Raw genomic sequence first — 21,500 nt, 5'->3', positions numbered from 1 at the left:
GTAATATATTAGAAGAAAATACTAGCAATGTTTAAAGACTACTATATGGTAAGGTCATAGCAATAAAAGTATGATGATGAATGAACACACTGAGCTCAAGTAGGCTTAACAATGTTTGCTAATGTTATGCTATAAAGTACTTAAACAGGGATCACAAAACTCACAATAATACTACTTTTATTATTGAACTATATATTTTGTTTATAAGTATACACTTTGACTGCTATTATTGCTAAACTATTGTTACTGAAAGACAAATTATAGCTTAGCTCGTATGATCAATCATTTGCTTTGTAGAAACCTATGTTTAAATCATTAAATTTTTTTAAGTGTTTTATGGCACAAAGCAGCGAGGCTATCTGCGCCAGACATTCGGTAAAAATGTAAAAAATAAATAAATGTAGTAATAGACATAAATGGAAATGAAGGTAAAACAAAAAAAGTATAAAACCAATGTTGACACCTAGTCTACAATGTTAAGATAGGAGGCAGAGTATAAGACGTTGTAAGGTATTTACTCTAGGAAAAAGGTAATGATCATAACCCGCCAGGAAGACTAACAGGTAAGTTCAAGAACCACCGTCAGTCACCTGAAGTTGGTCTTTCCAGTCCTGGTTCCAGGTTATGTGTCACAGCAACCAGTATCAAAATGCAAAAGAATAGAAGTTTTAAAAGATACATAGCAAATTTGTAACAATGAGTAGCCAAATGTCCAGTAAAAAGATAAAGTCAAGTAAATGGAGTAAAATTTGTAAAAGTAAATGAAGATAAAAACAAAACAGCAATTAAAACAGAAAATGGTGTAAAAACCAATGGTGACATCCAGTCAACAAAGTTGTAAAGGACCACCTGTAGCAGAATGGTAATGATCATAACCCGCCAGAAAGACTAACAGGTAAGTATAAAAACCACCGTCAGTCACCTGAAGTTGGTCTTTCCAGTCCTGGTTCCGGGTTATGAGTCAATATGGCCAGTACTAAAAAGTAAAGTAGTAAAAGTGTGAAATGATATGCAGCAAAAGTATAATAACAGGACGACTAACGAGTAGTTCAAACAAATAGTTCAAACAGTAGCGTTAGTCATCTGAAGTTGGCCTTTCCAGTCCTGGAGTCGAGTTATTTAATGTTCTGGCCATTGTCCATGTCAACTTGAATGAGAGAGATTAAAACTGTAAAAAAGGAACCACAATTAAAAAAGGTGTAATGAATAAATATGCAACACTTAAATGAGATTAAAAAGATTAATGGCCATTAAAAAATTAAAAACATTATCAAGGTGGACAGAGTCACCATCACCAATAACTCTATCCAATGTTACAGACTGACCCTGGGAAAAAATATGTTTAAAATATTGCCGTCGTTGAGAATTGTAACGATGGCAAGAAAGTAAAACGTGGCTGATAGTGATTTGAGTGTTACACAAACTACACATTGGTGCATCAGTTCCAGATAAAAGAAAATAATGAGTTAAAAAACTGTGACCAATGAGTAGCCTCGTGAGAACTACTTTCTCCTTCCGAACTTTATGGAAGCTAGATGGCTAAAGTCCAATTTTGGGTTTGATTTGAAAAAGTTTGTTGTCGCGTTGCTCACTCCAAGTGGACTGCCAGCTGGCACGGAGCCGAGCCTTGAAGACAACACCATAGTCCATGTACGGAATAGGCATAGGAGTGATGGTGCTGAAGCAGACATATTTAGCTGCCATGTCTGCAAGCTCGCTCCCGCAAATACCAACATGGCCTGGTATCCAGAAAAACTGGATTGAAGTAGCTGCTAATGAGAAATGGGCCAGTCGGTTTCGAATATCAGTGAGAATAGGATGTGAGCTAACGTGTAGCGATTCCAAGGCAAGTATAGAACTAAGCGAATCAGTATAAATAGTGCAGCTGGAGTACTGCTCAGCTGCAACATGATCCAGGGCAAGAGATATGGCATACAGTTCAGCAGTGAACACAGAAGCTGTAGAAGGGATTCTGCGCGCCACTACTGACCCATAGCAAACCATAGCAGAGCCCACTGAATTACCTAATTTGGAACCATCTGTATAAATGGGAACTGAATGATTGTTTGAAAGATATTCATTGAATAAAAGACGGTACTTCCAATCTGGAGTATCTGCCTTTTTTAGGTGACTGAAAGAAAGGTCACATTTGGGGGCTGTAATAAGCCATGGTGGGATGGGCCAACCTGTGGAATCTGCAATGTTATCCAAGGACAGACCCAATTCATCCAATTGGTCCCCCGGATGCGAAGGCCAAACAGAGCAATGACAGATCGTCTGTTCTGAAAAAGTACTACCCACCGAGGAAGGAAAACACATTTCCAGGTGGGATGCTGTGGTAAGGAATGAAGTTTCGAAGTATATTGTAAAGATAGTTGCAAACGGCGAAGGTGTAGAGAAGGTTCATGAGATTCAATGTATATACTTTGAACTGGAGAGGTACGGAAAGCCCCAGTGCAGAGTCGAAGTCCTTGGTGATGAATGGGGTCCAGCATCTTTAAGGCCGAGGGTCTGACAGAGCCATAGACCATTGATCCATAATCGAGTTTCGATCTAATAAGAGCACGATATACCTTTAACATTGAACAGCGATCTGCCCCCCAACTGGTAGAAGAGAGAACACGGAGGATGTTCAGTGCTCTTGTGCATTTGACTCGAAGCTGCTTTAAGTGTGGTATAAAGGTCAGTTTACGATCAAAGATAAGCCCCAAAAACTTGGTCTCCGGGACCACTGGCAGCAAAACTTCACCGATATGAAGTTCAGGATGAGGGTGAATACCCAGTCGACGGCAAAAGTGCATGCATACAGTTTTGGAGAGAGAGAAATTAAAGCCGTTCACCAGAGTCCACTTCCGACACAATTGAGGGCGGCTTGTAGTTGCCGCTCAATGTATCTCATGTTTGACGACTGACATGAGATGTGAAAGTCGTCGACATACAGCCCATTCGCAATAGTGAGAGGGAGTTGTTCAGTGATGGAACTTATCTTTATACTGAAGAGTGTAACACTCAATACACAGCCTTGAGAGACTCCAAGTTCCTGTACAAAAGAACGGGAAAATGTCGAACCCACATGAACTTGGAATCTCCCGTCCATTAAAAAAATTTTATTAAACATGGGTAAATGACCACGTAACCCATATGTATGGAGGTCTCGCAAAACGCCATACTACAATGTTGTGTCGTAAGCCTTCTCTATGTCAAAGAATATTGATACAAGATGTTGGTGGTTGAGAAAGGCTTCTCTGATAGATGTTTCAAGACGAATTAGGTGGTCTGTGGTGGAGTGCTGTCGATGGAACCCACACTTGGTGGGGGCGAGAGGAGGTTGTTTGATTCAAGGAACCAAACAAGACGAGCATTAACCATCCTTTCTAATGTCTTACAGAGACAGCTCGTCAAAGCAATTGGACGGTAGTTTAAAGGAATCTTGGGATCTTTCCCTGGCTTAGAGAAAGGTAAAATAATAGCCTGGTGCCAGGCATCAGGAAAAACATTCTCCTGCCAGATCCGGTTGAAAACAATCAGAAGGACGTCAAGAGAAGCAGGAGGTAGATGGTGCAGCATGTCATAATGAATATCATCAGGTCCAACAGACGTACTGGCAGACCGATGAAGGGCCATTTTTAGTTCCACCAAGGTAAAGGGACAATTATAGTCAAAGAAACAGTCAGTTCGAAAGGAAAGAGGTGATCGCTCTGCCCGAGTCTTGATGGCCAGGAAGGTGGAGGAACAAGCAGAAGTGCTAGATACTCGGCAAAAGCTTTCACCTAGAGTGTTAGCGATGTTCCGAACATCAGTCACCTCCTGACCGTCAGAGAATAAGATCGAGAGGGGGACAGAATTGTTGTGTCCGTTAACCTTTCGAATCCTGTCCCATATGATCTTGGAACTGGTGGTAAAAGATATGCTGGTTGTGAACTTAATCCAAGATTCCTTCTGGCTTTGACATCTTACCCACCTAGCATGTGCACGGGCCCGTTGGAAAGCAACCCGGTTTGAAAGTGTGGGATACCTACGAAAAGTATCCCAGGCCCACTTTTGAGCCTTCTGTGCTAAGTGGCAAGTAGGATTCCACCACGGATGAAGATATCGTGGAAAACGTGTCGAGGTTTTAGGAATACACTAAGCAGCTGCATGTGTAATACAGTCAGCTACCGCTGCTACACAGTCATCTATTGATGGCTGATTTACGATGGCAGGATCAAGTTCTGCAAGAGCAGTGAAAGTAGACCAGTCTGCCTGATCCAGCTTCCACCGGGGCACGCGGGTAGGGTGGCATCGACCACAGCCAGTCTCTCTCAAAAGGATCGGAAAATGATCACTGCCTAGTGGATTACTGTCAACCCTCCATGAAAAATGGGAGAATAATGAAGGGGAGCAAATTGAGAGATCAATAGCGGTAAAGGACTGACTAGGTGCATGAAAGTAAGTGGAAGAACCAGTATTGAAAAGAGAAAGATTGTGATCAGAGAGCATCCGCTCTACAGATCGGCCCCTCCCATCAATAATAGCACTTCCCCAGAGGGGATGATGTCCATTAAAATCCCCTAGGATTAGAAATGGAGATGGCAACTGTTCAATGAGAGCATCAAGATCTGATTGATCATATGTCTTTCCAGGGGACAGGTACAGAGAACAAACAGTGATGGTATGACCCAAGGAAACACGGATGGCTACAGCCTCCAAGGGTGTGTTGAGTGACAAAGACAGGGTGGGCATGTGTTGATCAACCAACAGTGCCACCCCTTCATGTACTCGACCATCACACAACCTGTCATTTCTGTACAGAGAAAACTGCCGAATGGAGACAGTATCAGCAGTTTTGAGAAATGTTTCTTGTAAAGAAAGACAAACAGGATGGTTGGAAGCAATCAGCGTTTTGATATCATCCAGATTAGAACGTAAACCTCGACAGTTCCATTGTATCAAGGTGGCCATTTTTAAGAACGGGTAGGTGAAGTGGCTGGAGAACCCTTCGGTTTACGACCACTTCTTTTTTCTTTACTGTCTTTAGTCGGAGGAGGTCTATCAACCTCCATGGATCCTGCTCTGGGTCGGGTGGGCAGGTTTTTGTTATTGGAAGGGGAATCCAGTGACTGAGGACGCGAACGAATAATTGTTTTTTCTCTTGTGGTGGGAGAAAAAGATGTATCAGAAGAAATGCCTGTATTTGAAACTGAAGGACGTGGATCTTGAGGTTTGTTGGAAGGTATGGGAGGAACAGAGATGGGTGTGGAAGTCGATTCATCAACCTTTTTAACCACGGAGGTCAAAAGGCTTTTCATTTGTTTTGAAAACGATTCTCTTGGAGGCACAGAGAGATCTGTCTGCACTCTCACTGTAGTTGTGGAATGAAGTGCAGCAGCATATGTCCGAGATGGAGTTGTGGACAGCAATTTCCGAGCCTCAGGATAACTAATGTTATGTGTCGTTTTCAAATGCTGCACCTCTTTTTCCTCCAACCATTTTGGGCAAGAATGAAAGTAAGAGGGGTGAGAACCATTGCAGTTTACGCAATGTGGGTTCATGTCACAGTCATAGGCATAGTGGTCCTTGCCTCCACAACGAGCACATGTCAGGGAACCACGACAAGATGTCTTTGAGTGGCCGAATCTCTGACATTGGAAACATCGAAGAGGGTTTGGTATGTATGGCCAAACCCTGCAAATGAGATAACCTGCCTTGATGGTGGCAGGTGCACGTGGTGAAGTAAATGTTAAAACGAGGGTATTTGTTGGCAGTGTAACTCCATCTTTGCGAGTGGAGATGCGCCTCACTGCAGAAACTCCTTGAGTGGAGAGACCAGCGAGAATCTCTGACTGGGAGCGTTCTTCAAATCCTTTCAACAATAACTCCTCGTGAAGAATTCAAGGTAGCATGGGGTGTAACCTCAATAGGTATATCCCCAATTGCCTTTGAATTCAAGAGGAGTTCACTGTGTTAGAATGTGGATGTTTCAACCAATATGTCACCAGATCGAAGTTTCTTTACTGACTTTGGAGAGCCAGCAAGTCCCTCTAGTCCCTTTTGAATAAAAAAAGGGGACATTTGCCCTAAAGGTTTTTTCCAAAGAGAATGTAATATAAGAAAATGAGGTGCGTGTGTTACTGATGTTGAAGATTGCTGTTCTGAGTATTCAAGGCGTGGTCGCTACCCATTGACTGTTTTTTACAATTTTATTTAAATTTTTTGGAGGATCCATAGGAAAAGGAAAAAATTTCGGTACCCACTGACCCCACCCACCATGGAGCCCTAAAAGGGGATGCACTACAAAGTCATGCAAGGAGAATGCAGCAACACCAAGGTTTCGTGAGCACTATACCCAAACACCAGAATCAGGCACAATATTCACAATACCCGTTGAGAACTTCCAACACTAGTACTTGGTTGACTCTAGCCCAAGTGGACCAGCCGATTGACCCAAGGGGGGCCACCCAAAGGCCGCCCGTCTACAGGAATTGGAGGCCAAAGTGGTGTGTTAGGGTTGGGCCCCTCAACCACCAGGATCATCTCCTCCCCTTCACGGGTCACCATGCACGGCAAACACGTGGGTTGATGTTTAGATCCCATAGAAGGTAACCACTTAGAACAGGACCTTCCCTGGGAGGTCCCCTCACCACGTTCAGGAATCCACACCGAGGGGTTAAATCATTAAAAAAATATTTTTCATCAAATAGACAAGTAAAAAGGCACAAGAACACACATAATTCAGTTGTTTCTTTTTCCAAAATAGATTACAGAAATATCAAAAACATAAAAGAGGAGGTACTACAAAATGTAATGACACTCACAAAGCACCTTAATAAAGTACTGTAAAGTATCAGATTCTATTAGGTTAAAACATTCTGTGCCATATCCTTTTTGGACTTAAATACTGCTTTCAATAAGTAATGTGAAATAAATTTGATACATTATATTCACACTTCCAAATTATCATCATCAAACTCCTTAAGTGTTGTTTAAAAGTTACATTAATTTTATCTGTAAAAATATGTAATTATTCACTAATAAAAATTTTAAATTTTATTTGTGTTGAACATTATTAAACTTAAAACTATAACTAATAACACAAGTTACAACATTCTAGAAAGAAAAAGTGAGAAAGAGACACACCTTTCATGTAGAATTCTCTTGCTCTCAACAAACCAAATCGTGGTCTCATTTCATCTCGAAACTTTGCAGTGATCTAAACTTTGAAGTAAATAATCTCGAATATTAGTGTGAGGAAAAAATGACAACTAGTAAACTTAAAATATTTGAATATACAAAGCATTTCATCATGACTTCTGAAGTATTTTACACAAAACTTACTTGCACAACATATTTGAAATAAATGTAAAACATTATCCCTAAAACTTGAAATAAAAACTATTAGATATAAATAAAAAAACAACAAAAACTATGTGATGGAAACTTTTAATATGCTCTAAACATCTGAAAAAGGTCTTTAAAAACTCACAGTTTCTTTAATTTTGTTATATTATTTATTTAAAAACATTCTATCTTCATTCACAGAATAATTTTGATATAATATGAATTTATAATATTCTTTAAGAGCATGCCCACACCATTAGTAAAAGCTTCAGCAATAGTTAAACATTCCGTTTTAGTAAAGATATGTTTCAGAATAAGAACACACATTAATTCATACTACTATTTTCCCCCCATTCAAACTAACACATTTCATGCAGTTCCTAATATATTAAGTTACGGTTATAAACAAACCTGATAAAGTTTCAATGGTAACTGTTTGTAGGACAAATTTGGCAGTGATGATATAAGAGATGTCACAGCTTCTTCATGAGTCTGAAAAAAATAGAAAAATTTTTAAAATGAAAATATTAGCCTTTTTGGTAGAAACTAGTTATTTCATTAAACATTGTGGCAAAACCTATACAAGTTAGATCAACTAAGCCAAATTGCTAACCAATCATTTACAAATGGAGTCTTTTAAGAGGCAGGTACAGAATATTATGTATGTTCATGCATGAATTTCTTGCCCATCCTTGTATTTTTTTTTTAAATCCTATAACAAACTGATGCATGCTGGATTTTTCACATATTTGAATCACAGACAGCTCAAGGCAAGTTCAAAGGGCTCAAAAGCTCATCACAAAATTTTTAAAGGAATAGAAATTCTAAAATTTAGAAAAATTAAGAAAAATGAAAATGGATGCTTGTTGTGAAGATTGAGTGTAAAACGTAAATAAATATTACACTAAATTCTAGATACTTCAGCTTCAAATAAGATGTTATTTCATTTTGTGAAAACCAAAACAAAGAAATTTTTCCAAATATATCTAAAGACTAAGAATTTTACTAACTTTGTCTGTGGTGTGGCAAGTGTCAAAATACTGTTTTTTAAGACTAAAGTTGGTAAAAACATCTTTGTGTACAAACTAGGATGAGAGAGATTAAATGGTCTGATAATATTTTTTACAGATGCTGAAACAGCCAATTAATATGGACAAATAAAGAGGTTTTATCATGTTAAAAGCTTATCAAATTCCATTTTTTAAAAACTAATCTTGCTTTTAAATATATTTTTCTACTCAGTATTCTGAATTTAAAAATGTTAAAAATTTTCTAAAGTAGAGAAAAATAAATAATAAAAGATTGAAACTAGATGCAGTTCTTTACTTTTGCACCCTTCAATTTTTGTACTTAAGCCAGCATTGATTGTGACAAACACATTATCAGTATATTCTAACTTAGAAATGGACATGATAATGTAATGGCAGATGGTGCATTAGATCCTTGTCAAAATTTAGGCTCCAACTAAATTATTTCAGAAATAATGTTTGTTGTGTTTGTCTGAGAAAATAACAAACAAAAAATAAACATTTGAAATGTATTCAGAATGTTTTAGAGATTACACAAATAATATTTAAGATTTTTGAGATGACGAATAATTTTTTCATCATAACATTAAAATCACTTCACACTTGGACTTGCAACAAAACAGACCTAGTACTTTCGCAAACAGATCTTTAGTAAAAGCACTTCATTTAAAAAAAAACCTGATTTTCTGTAAAAAAGAGGAAAGAAGAAGAAATACTTTCAATCTTTATTAAAAGCCTACCAAATTTTGTGCAGATACATATCCTGCATTTAAAGTTATAGAAGAAATACTTAACTTGTGTATATTATACCAAGCCCATTGTGAAAAGTATGCATATCTTAATGAAATTTAACAGATTAACATAAAACATAAAGTTTTCATTCACAAAATATCAGATTTTTAAAATAGGTTTTGAGAATTTTTAATAAAAGATTTGCTTTTGCATTATTTCTTTTCTAATGTTTACTATCTTACATGTAAAGTAATTTTGATTTTAAGAATTAAAATATCTTTATGCAGCAGAAAGCTGTGAGATTTCACTTGTGAAATCTCTATAACCTCCAATTAAATTCAAATAAATATCAAATATTTTTTTGAAAACTTTATACCTTATCTGTTATTTTATCTTATCTCTGTATTGGTTTGATTGAACTGATTGATCTCAAAACCATCATTAAAATTAGGAAATGATATTTAAGTTACCCTTTTTTTTTGTTCTGGAATGACAACAAGTTTTAACATGAAACTAGAAATGTTTATTTTAAATAAGTTAAATCTTGTAACATTATAAACCAATTTATATTTATTTTATTGACTTTCAGCCATGTCTGATTAATATCACAGAAGTTGCAATCATGGAACGCATGCATCTCATGTTACCACATTCAACAGTATGATAGTGTTGTCTACAAAGTGATCTGTGTTGGCTTTGTTCTACTGAACCAATATTTTGTAAAATACAGTCATATTTTGGTTATAATACATTACATATGTATAAACATTATTACTATTCATAAATAAATTCTTGAATTTCAGTTATTTTTCTTAAAACATAGAACAGTACATAAATATAAAAATAGTGACCTGCTACTTATGATTGAAAAGAAGTTTTTACTCATTTGCCATACCTTGAATGTTGAGCCTTAGCAAATTTTTCACATGGAGGAAGTGAAACAAAACTTTTTTAGATTTTATATACAAATTTTAAAATAACAATACCACTATCACATACTTTCACAGTAATTTAACAGTCTTACTAACTAAACAAAATTTGGGTCTAAAAATATAGTGTTTTTCTAACAAAATTTCTCCTTGCCTCTTCTTTCTGAGATTGAAAACAAAAGACTAAATCTTGAATGCATACCATGAAAAGGATGAGAAAAACCACATGGGAGAATTTCTAAGCTCTTGCTTGGTTATAAACACATAATGTAGTGAAGTGGTTGTACACAAGCATTTTCACAAATGGAAGAGGTGGATGGGGGCCACTGTGTGTGATTAACTAAATATAGTGATAACTTTGTAAACAGTAGAGATATGACATCTATATTTTATACTCCAGCATGTCAATATTAGGAACTTGAATTTCTAATTTGTAAGAAAACTATAACTTTGTATTCGAACATCACTAACATCTAGTTTGAACAATTCTACATTCAAGGTACCACACAAAACTGATACTTAGGAATTTTGTTCTGATATTTCCTTTAAAATTAAGCAGTTAACTAATGTATAATAAAGTGTAAATTATAATCTATAATTTTACACCAAACTTATTAAAATACATTCATAAAATAGTTCAATGTCCTCTGATCCCTGACTATGGGAAAACCAACAGCAATATAGTTAAAAGAGTGAATGAGCAAGAAGAGCTTTAAAAGACCAAATGGTCCCTTTGTTTTCCATTGGTTATAACTTATAGGAAAGATAACAGACAAACTGTACATTTAACAATGTGTGTGTGTGTGTGTGTGTGTACATATAAATATATAAAGTCAAACAACTTACTGGTCCTAAACACATATCCCGATCTTGTCTGTCCTTCAGTTTAAACAGTTCTGTCCCAATATTTATCCATCGTTCTGAAGAAAGAGAAGGAGAATGCAATTTTCCTATTAAATCAGTAAAACGTTATTTCCAGAAATACTTTGCATTCATGTTATATCATAAGGGTTATCAGTTAATAAATTTACCTTTATTCAATTAAATACAAATACAGGTGTCATTAAATTCGAAGAGAATGTAGATTAGTTATTACTTGTTGTTTGTCATCAGTTAAACCTAAAACAACAATACCTAATAAATGAAAAGATAAGGTTTACTTTGTACTTTCATCTAGTTAAAGAAATACAGCACCGACCCTTAAATAGCATCCCCAATATTTCAAAAATAACATCAAATTAAGCCTAAATTGAAAGTTTGATCTCTCTTCCACATTACTCATTTTTGTCTCTAAAATGGTTAGTAATTAACCTGAAGTGAGTGATTAAAAATAAAAGTATGGCTTGTCTTCATCCAATTTCCATGAAAATGGTCCAAAAATCAAGCCAGTTTATCCATTTACCCTTGGTTGCACCACCCTTTAAGACACATGATCACCTCTATACTAAAGTGGAATATTTTAGAGTGTAGCTAACCCTTACAGGTTTATGTTTAGTTATAATGAGCAAAAAAAATATGATTTCTGTGACACAATTTTGTGAAACTGCTACCAGCCCTAGCCCAGAGCATCACTTTTGTTCAAAGGGAGAGGACAGTTGGTGAAATTATCATTAGGCAAAACAAAATGGGAACTTGAGGACTTCCAATGTAAGCATGTCATAACTGTAATAACCAACATCAACCCAATATCTGACAGACTCTCTGAGCCAACTCTGATTCAAAAATGCTTGGACTTCATTACCCCAAATCCTAACAAGTCATTGAATCATAAGATCTTAAGAAGATGCCTCAAGTCTCCTTTTGCCAGCAATAAAATCATTTGTTGGGCTGCTGCTGTGTGAACCCTTAAATGAATTTGCTGTATCCAAAGTAAAAGTCCTTCAAGCAAAGAAAATGAAAAGGACCACACACAAGAAAATGCCTGGTGAAAAAATCACTTAGAAATGGAGAAAGGAGCAGAATGAGTTTCCTCTAGGAAATGAAAGCAGGAACATGTGTCTCACAGAAATATCAAGAATGGCTTTGAAGAAGCTGTTATCAAAAAAGAATGAGATGTTTTTATATTGCAGGGAGATATTAAATCAAAAAATGAAGTTAGGATAGCTTTTGGTGCCTATAATTAGATTGAGATATGTTGAATGTGATAATTAATGCACACATTTACCAACAGTTTACTGACATTTAAGTTCAGAAAAACTTTAATGGTTACTTTCTCAAAACACAGTTTACACTGGGGTTACCAATTTATTAGTGTAATAACTTCATCATTAAAGCAAATATCATTATGAAATTTGGCATATTTGTTGATTCTACATATTTCTATACTATGAAATTTTAAATTTAAAAATCTATACCACTTGCCTTATTATGAATCTAATTACCACTAACAAAGACATTCATTAAAATGAATTGCCCATAGCTCATTAACATTGCAGAAAATGTGCAAAGTTTTAATGCCAGCTACAAGGATATCCACAGAGCATGGGTGTCAATTTTCACAAGTTTTTGTCATTCCTAAGTAAAGTTATGTTATGTATTTCTTTATCCCTGCCACTTTAATTATACATATGACATATATGACTGAAATATTATTCTTTTGTTTCGTGTTTAACACGCAGGTTATAAGTAGTGTTTAACAGTGTTTTCTTTGCATGAAATTTGTTCCATTTTAAGGGTTAGTGGTACCTTATATTAGAATCTAGTTACAGACACTCCAATTCAGTAGTTATTACCAAACACTTTCAAAATCAAATACCTAACTATAGGCTACTTTTGCAAAAGGGCCATTAACAACAGAACCTTTAATTACAATAACTGTGAGATAACAAATAATCCTATTTAGAAAATTAGTAAATAAAGTTAAAGTCATATTTGACCATTATTAACAACAATGAACAACATGAAGATAGTATTTAGATTATCTATTTTGTAAATATGTCACCACTTCTAGCATTAAAGCAGCTAAAACATTTGTTTTCATTTGGAAAAAAAAAATATTATAACCTCATGCGAAGAAATAAGGCTTAATTTAAAATCATTAAAACCTCTGAATAAAGATGTGTAAAAACACTTTAAAAGTTGATATGGACTGTGTTATACAACATCACAATGTGGCATTTTCAGGTAAAGTAATTTTCCCTACAAATATCAGATAGTTAAGACTTGCTAAGAACACAAATTTGAAAAGGAAATAAGAAAAGTAACCTGTGTTTGATAACTTTACTGTGTTTTAAGTTACATGAGAAATAAGCAAATTGGAAACAACAAAAAAATTGAGCATGCTTGTGTAGTTAAGTGAATGCTAACATCTTCCACTAAAAATGTATCTTCTTTATGTAGTTACTTCTACCCTTTCTGCACCATTTCAAAATAATGCTGATCACATGACTAACTTTATCACTCATACTGTGCCATCTAACTGGTCCAGTTAGCTTCCTCTACTATTCTTGTAAATTCCTTACTTTTGAGAACCGGCAGGTTCAAACTTGAAATACTGGCATATCAGTGAGTAGGAAGGATGGGAAGTGGGGAAAAGCAGGTAAGTACTTTTTGAAAATACATTTTCAGCATAAAAAAATGTTTATTTCCAAAATGGTATTAATTCTGCTCACACAGAGCTAGAATCCCACACTGCAAAGGTAGAGGGACTGGTGAAGATGCAACAGTACTCAAACAAGTAGAGAGTAACCTGCCACAATAAGAAAAGAGGGCACACCTTTGGGGTAAAACACTACTTCTGGAACAAAAACACTCTTCACCAAATAATGAATTCAGTAATATATGTAGGGCAAAATGTAAGAGGCAAGGCACCACAGCCTCAAGAAAGAAATGTACAGCACTATTTTTTGAGAAGTGCTGTATAACTATGACATGAAATAGCACAGCATAGACAAAAATAGGCCCAAATAAATATGTGCCAGGTGTAGAATCTTGGGGCATAGTCTTGTCAAGTGCTGTCGAGCAAAGCAAAACATCTAGTGGGCCTTGACAAAGATATTGTGAGAAATAACTGCGATTCTCCCTGTCAAAAGAAAACAACAACAACAGGGGAATCACCTTAAATAGTGTGATGTAAAATTGATAGATAATTCAGAAATAACCCATTGTCAACAGGTAATACAAATTCATCCATATATGTAGCATAAGACATTGTGATAGTTAGTCAAAGTAAGGTGCCTGATATCATAAGTATACGTGATTAGATCTAAAGAACCAAAACATTTGCAGTCCACCCAAGCAAAAAAACATTCATGGAAAGTGCCTTGGGATACAACACAGTATGTCAAGTGTGGTCCATCTGGACAGAAAACATCCACTCGAAATGCCTTGCATAAGAAATTTATTTTGTGATCTACAAAAGTGGTTAGCCTGTGCAAAAACATCTGGGGAAGCACCTTTGATTTAAATTATATTATTGCATAATCAATAAGTATTCATATAAGAGCTCTCTTCTCACTGAATGGCTACATCGAAGTTAGGAAGTCTGATTTATTGTACAAACCCTACTCACAATGAAACTTTCACAGTCCACCACTCCAGCAACTGGAAACAAAAAGTGGCAAGGACTCTTGTGCTCCACTAAAAGAAAATAAGAAAAGGATAATAGGCATTTAGAAGACTGGTGGAACAATACATTGGAAAGAGTATAATAGATGTCTACAATTACCTATTTTTACAAGCAGAAAGACCCCAATTGTAACAATCATGAGTCAGAAGAAATAAACAAAAATCACCATCTGCTTTTCTCATATAGCCCATACATGAAACAGTGACAAAAAATATATATACATATACACACATTAGTTTGTTATAACCAAAAACAAGCCAAAACAAAAATAAATTTAAAAATAAAAAACAAGAAATGCTGCACTAATTGAAAGGATCCCAGGATATAAGTTACAATGTAGGATATAAGATGTATTCTAGGTTTTGGAGGTGACTGCTGAAGTAAAAACCACATTGCAGTGGGAATACACCATCTATCAGTCTCAACCTACATTTGTCAGTCTCACATAAAGAAATAAAATAAAGGAATAGCAATATAAATAATAGATATTGAAACAGAAATTAGGAGAGCAAGATGTAGGTGCTCAAGCCACATCCCACATTTATATCACCCTTCACTGCCTGCACAGTTGTGTGAAGGTGACTGCTCTCCAAAGTAAAGTAGTAAAAAATTGAAAAATACGAATAAGAAAAATAAGGTACTAACATTTGGGAGTAAGTAAGTTAAATAAACTTACTTCTTGAAGTTAGCATTCCAGCCCCCATTATGGTAGAAAGGCAATAACTGGTAGCCCAGTAAATGAATTATACTAGTATGAAAGGTTCCATCCAGTTATTCAAATTAACTAATATAGCTCCAATCACCATCCACTTATCAAGTCTACTGTAACTATCATGCTCTAAACAAGCCTTCATGTGGCAAGATGTACATCCACATAAAGTAGTACCAAGTTATTAAATGACCTTATTCATAACTAAAAATAGTTATTAGGAATTTTTATTTCATTATATTTATTTAATAAATTCTTACATGTTAGAAAACAGTTTAATAAATTTTATTTAAAGTTTCATTATTAAATCCATTAACTGTTAATTTTTGTATCAGTATTTCAACACTGGTGATAAAATATTGCAATTTATTACAAATGTTACAATACACTGCTGACCAAAATCTTAAGGCCAATGAACATAAAAGAAAAAATATGCATTTTGCATTGATAGACTCAACCACTTATTTCAGAAGAACTTCAAAAGATGAAAATAAGAAAAGGGGAAAAAAATTTTTTTTAGCATTTAATAAGGAAAATGTGAACACTATGAAAGTAGCATAAATACCAGCTGGTCAAAAGTTTAAGACCATACTGAAACAAAGCATTAATCAGTAAACACAACGAAATTTAGTCACTTGTGTTTAAGCATTAGTGTTGTCAACATATCCCACTGACATCTCCTGTTTCACATTGGGTAAAAACATGGCAAAGGCTAAGAAGATGACAGAGTTTGAATGTGGCAAAACTGTGGAGCTGCAAAAGCAAGGTCTCTTTCAACGTGCCATCGCTGGTGAAATTGGGTGTAGTAAAATTGCTGTTGCATATTTCTTAAAAGACCCTGAGAGATACGGAACAACAATTTCAAGTGGTCGGCCCAAGAAAATTTATCTGGCGTTGAGCAGGAGGATCCAACCGGTTCTTCGGCAAGACACCAGCCAATTGTTGAACCAGATTAAGGCCCTTACAGACGCAGAATGCACCTCAAGAACAATAAGACAACATCCATGAGAAAAAGGCTTTAAAAACCATAAACGTCTTTAAAGGCCATGCATCCTTCCACACCACAAAACAGCTCGGTTAAACTTTGCTGAGAAGCACCAAACATGGGATGTAGAAAAGTGGATGAAGGTTTTGTTCTCTGATGAGAAAAAAATTTAACCTGGATGGTCCAAATGGCTTCCAATATTACTGGCACAATTAAGATATCCCACCGGAGACATTTTCTCCACGATGCAGTGGAGGAGGTTCCATCGTGATCTGGGGTGCTTTCTCCTTCCATGGAACAATGGAGCTTCAGGTTATACAGGGGCATCAAACAGCAGCTGGCAAAATTGGCATGTTGGAGAGAGCATCCTTATTGACTGAAGGCTCTCGCTTGTGTGGAAATGGTTGGATCTTTCAGCAGGACAACGCTGTAATCCTCAATGCCCGCAGGACAAAGGACTTTTTCATGTCGAATAACGTGATTCTTTTGCACCATCCAGCATGTTCGCCTGAACTGAACCCCATTGAAAATTTTTGTAGGTGGATGGCAAGGGAAGTATATAGAAATGGATGTCAATTCCAAACAGTGCATGATTTTCATGAAGCCATCTTCACCACTTGAAATAACATTCCAGCCAGCCTTCTGTAAACCCTTATATCGACCATGCCAAAGTGTATGTTTGCAGTTATTCGCAATGATGGTCGTGCAACTCAATAATGAGACCTCTTGTTGGGCATTTCCTACCCTGTTTAGGACTTCTTTTTTGTATGGTCTTAAACTTTTGACCAATTAGTATTTAGGCTAATTTCAAAGTGTTCACATTTTCCCTATTAAATGCATAAAAGTTTTTTATTTTTATTTTCCCTTTACTTATTTTCATCTTTCGAAGCTCTACTTAAATAAGAGGTTGAGTCTAACAATGCAAAATGCATATTTTTCTTTATGTTCATTGGCCTTAAGATTTTGGCCAGCAGTGTATCTGAATAATTGCAAAATTATAATGCTTATAACAGAAGGGTATGGTACATTACTATTAAAAGAGGATATACCATAAATTGGAAAGGCAAAAGATTTTTTCATCAAAATATTTGCAATGATATCCTTATCAATTATTTTAAATTCTAAATCTATACAATATGTTTCAGCAATAGATACTGAAATATTTTCAATTTCTAATTCTGCTGGATAAATAGTGTTAATATCATTATTTCAAGATTACTTATACTAATTAAATCATCTATATATCTGTAAGTTAAGGTAAAAATATCTGGATTTATGTAGTTTTCAATAAATCTATTCACATAATAGTAGACATATAAATTTGCTATAGAAGTAGAATAGTTAGCTCCCATTGGAACTCGTATTACTTGTTTAAAAACCTAGTTAATGAAAAATATACAATTATTGTAAATACAGAAACTTAATATATCTTTTATGTTTGTGGAGATGAATTTCTTCCTTCCAGTTCAAGGCCCGGCATGGCCTAGCACGTAAGGCGTGCGACTCGTAATCCGAGGGTCGCAGGTTCGCGCCCGCGTCACGCTAAACATGCTCGCCCTCCCAGCCGTGGGGGTGTATAATGTGACGGTCAATCCCACTATTCGTTGGTAAAGAGTAGCCCAAGAGTTGGCGGTGGGTGGTGATGACTAGCTGCCTTCCCTCTAGTCTTACACTGCTAAATTAGGGACGGCTAGCACAGATAGCCCTCGAGTAGCTTTGTGCGAAATTCCCAAACAAACAAACAAATCCTTCCAGTTCTATAAAAGGATAACAGAATTGTTTTATTTATGAATTTAAAACAAAGATTAAATCTTTTAATGGAATTGTCGCGTACAATGTGGTGAAATCAAATGTTTGAATATTTATTTATTCACAATTTTTTAGATATTTTAAAATAAGTTGATTATTTTTCATAATCCAAAAAGTATGTTTTTATTATTAACACTTATATTTTGAATTTTATAAAGTAAAATATTAAGTAATTTTTTTAATAAAATAGACAGTTATTTAACAATTGTTCTTACTGAATTAGAAATAAATCTAAATTTCGTTGGAGATGTATGGAGTTTCAGAATAGCAAAGAGAAAAGGTAAAACTACACAAGGATTTTGTTTAGAATAAAGTTTATTATAAGCTTTAATGAAATTATTAATTACTGTATCTTTAGATTGCTTAATAAATTTAAATGTTTGTATACTATTGATTTATTTTATCATTATTAATGTATAAAATTTTTTACACATGATACCAATATTACAGTTGGCCTTATCAACGGGAACTATAATATATTTTTCTTGCAATTCTTGAATCTTATTTTTTAACTGATGAAACATTAAATCTGTATCATATTTCTTACATTTTATGACATAAATTTTGTTTTTTTTAAATACATACAGCTTGCATTCCAGAAACTATCTAGGTGGATAAGATGTAATATAATTAAGTTTTAAAACATATCCATCATAGTTTTCAATAAAGTTCAAAATATTATTATTATTGCATTTTGTGACTATTCTGCATTTAGATCCTTTTTTGAGTATTTCACATAATATTTTACCTTATAAAATTTTCAAGTTATCAGTAACATTATTTTTATGAAAAGTATCAATAAATAAACTATTTTCATACCCACAAGGTAAGTTATTAACTTAATCTACATTTAAATCAGTTAAGAAACTTTTATAATTATATAGTAATGGACCAATTGGAACTTTGTATTTATAACTGACAGTAAGCTTTACGTTTTTACAAGGAAAAATATTATTTTTCAAACATTGATGAAAAATTTTATAAATGTGTAAGTTATTGAATACTCTATGTCCAAAATTAATTACCAAATGTGCAGTTTCTCTTTTTCAAAACTTGATCAATCATTGACTTTTAATTAATATTTTACAATATTTACATGCAAGTGTTTTGCATGATAATTTTGAAAATCAATTTTTTATTACATTAATTAATGTTCTTATTTTGGGAAGATTAAGTTGATAAATCTTTTTGAAAAATAATTTACACACACTAATACTAGAATAAAAAATGTTATCCAAATTATTACAAAATTCTGAAAAATCAACCCATTTTAATTTATTATTTCCTTTACCTTATCCAAAGGCCAGCTACCTTGTTATAAAAATAAAACTGTCTTAGTTGAACATGACTCCTTATCTGTCAAAATTTATATTTGTGTACACTGATCCAATTACTCTAAAAAAAAATAATGCATCAACACTATCATTTTCATTAGCAATCCAAAACGTCTCAATCAGGTGACATGTATCTCTTTTTTTTCCAAGATAAAACAGTTTCAAAGATCCTCATCTCTCCTTATATGTATTATTCTAGTAACTCTACTCCGAGCCCTTTCAAATAGTTCAATGCCATTTTTAAGGTAAGGAGCCCAAGATACAACCTAAAATCTTATTTGCCCTACCACAAGCAACAGCACACTACTAGGATGACTTAAGAGACTGATAAAAAATTATGCCAAGATCTTTTTCTTTCATGACATTGTTATTGTCATTCCAATCCAAATTATACTAATACTTCAACTTATGATAACCCACATGCAATACATTTATTTATCATGAGTAAAACGTATCTCCCATTTATTTGCCCAATTTACTAAATGATCTAAATCATTTTGTAAATCAGCAGCATTCTCTTCGCAGACAGCAACACCCAAGATCTTAATATCAACAGCAAATAAGTAATCTATTGACCATTCCTTCATCTGTCATTGATGTAAATCAAAAAGAGTAAGGTTCCCAAGTCTGAGCCCTGAGGTGCACAACTTACAACATTAATCCAGTTTGACAGAGCTCCATTTATAACAACCATCTGTTTCCTTCTATTCAATTAGCTAACTTGTCCTCCACAAGAAAGACAAATTTCTTTCTCAAATGCTTTCTAAAAACCTAGATATGCCAAATCTACACCCTTACACTCATCCACATAAGTATAAACCTTTTTAAAGAATTTTAAATGATTTATAAGGCAAGATTTTCCTTTAACGAAACCATGGGGACTGTCCACTAAAATTTTAAACTTTATTAAATGATTTTGCAAAGCATCTTTCAGCAGACTTTCCAAACCTTTTCCCACAACAGATGTAGTATTAATAAGTCTATAATTACAGGGACAATTTTTAACACCTCCCTTGAAAAGAAGAGTAACATCAGCTAACTTTCAGTCCTCTTCACAGTCAGCAACACTATTCAAGGACTTATATTATCCTATTGTCAACACTGATAAGCCTAACATTTAACAATCAATTATATATATGTATATTTTTTTTATCACTGCTACATCTTCATACATTTGTCTTGTCAACAGATTATTTAACTTAACCAGCGACATTATAGGTTTGGGTGTTCCTGGCTGTAAAGAGTATGTTACTGCTCCTCAAAAATGGCAGATGGTTTGTAATTATAATGTATGCGTGTTCTTATAGCAAAGCCACATCGGGCTATCTGCTGAGTCTGCCAAGGGCAATCGAACCGCAGATTTTAGCGTTGTAAATCCATAGACTTACCGCTGTACCAGTAGGGGACATTATAATATGTACAAGGTAATGAATGTACAACATCAGAAGTTAAATTATGAGTACAGTTTTGATGGGAATAACTTTAACAGTATTATGAAAGAAGAAAATATCGGTGTTCTATTTGATCAGTTTATTCAGCTATCCAACCAATGTGCTGTTGCTCATAGCAAGGTGAACACAATTTTAGGTTGTATCTATGGAAATACTGAATACATTCTATAGATCTTATAATGTCATTATATGGAGCATTGATGAGATCACATTTGGAGTATTGTGTTTTCTTGGGTTCCTTACCTCAGAAAGGACATTAAATTGTTCAAAAGGTTTCAGAGGGGAGCTACTAGAATAATACCTGGAATGGAAAGGTAACCAAAGAAGATAAGTTATGATCTCTAAACATGTTTTTCCCTTGAAAGAAGAAAAGTTAAGAGGATCTGATTGAGGTGTCTAAGATTGTTAATTGAACAGACAGTACTGAGAATGACAACACCATGGAGCACAAATACAAATTATGATAGCTTTATTTTTTAACAGGGCCATTGGCTTCTAAAATTGGTTGTCTTTGTAGGCAGTGGATACAATTAATTTAAAGCAAAGCTTCATAAATATTTGAATAATGTCTAGCTTTGAATTTTACTTTTTTTATACAGGTTTAGATTATATCAATGTTATGTTAAATCAAATCTCCTA

The 21,500-nt window shown here is 34.6% G+C and overlaps 1 protein-coding gene across 8 annotated transcripts in view; it reads right to left on the bottom strand.

Annotated features, from left to right (window-relative positions):
* LOC143249558 (putative proline--tRNA ligase, mitochondrial) overlaps positions 1–21,500 on the bottom strand; it is a 45,702-nt gene that overhangs the window by 22,355 nt on the left and 1,847 nt on the right. For 7 of the 8 annotated variants that reach the window (XM_076499618.1, XM_076499616.1, XM_076499617.1 and 4 more), the window contains 3 exons: positions 10,853–10,926; positions 7,729–7,809; positions 7,117–7,189 (listed from right to left, as the gene is read on the bottom strand). In XM_076499618.1, the coding sequence (XP_076355733.1) occupies positions 7,117–7,189; positions 7,729–7,809; positions 10,853–10,926 (228 nt within the window). Of the gene's footprint in view, positions 1–7,116; positions 7,190–7,728; positions 7,810–10,852; positions 10,927–14,516; positions 14,589–21,500 lie in introns of those variants that run through there. The other variant, XM_076499623.1, reaches the window with a different exon arrangement.

The sequence above is a fragment of the Tachypleus tridentatus genome, chromosome 4, assembly GCF_004210375.1.
Source record: "Tachypleus tridentatus isolate NWPU-2018 chromosome 4, ASM421037v1, whole genome shotgun sequence".
Classification (NCBI taxonomy): domain Eukaryota; kingdom Metazoa; phylum Arthropoda; class Merostomata; order Xiphosura; family Limulidae; genus Tachypleus; species Tachypleus tridentatus.
The sequence above is the reverse complement of the archived record's forward strand: the minus strand, read 5'-3'. Positions and strand labels throughout refer to the sequence as shown.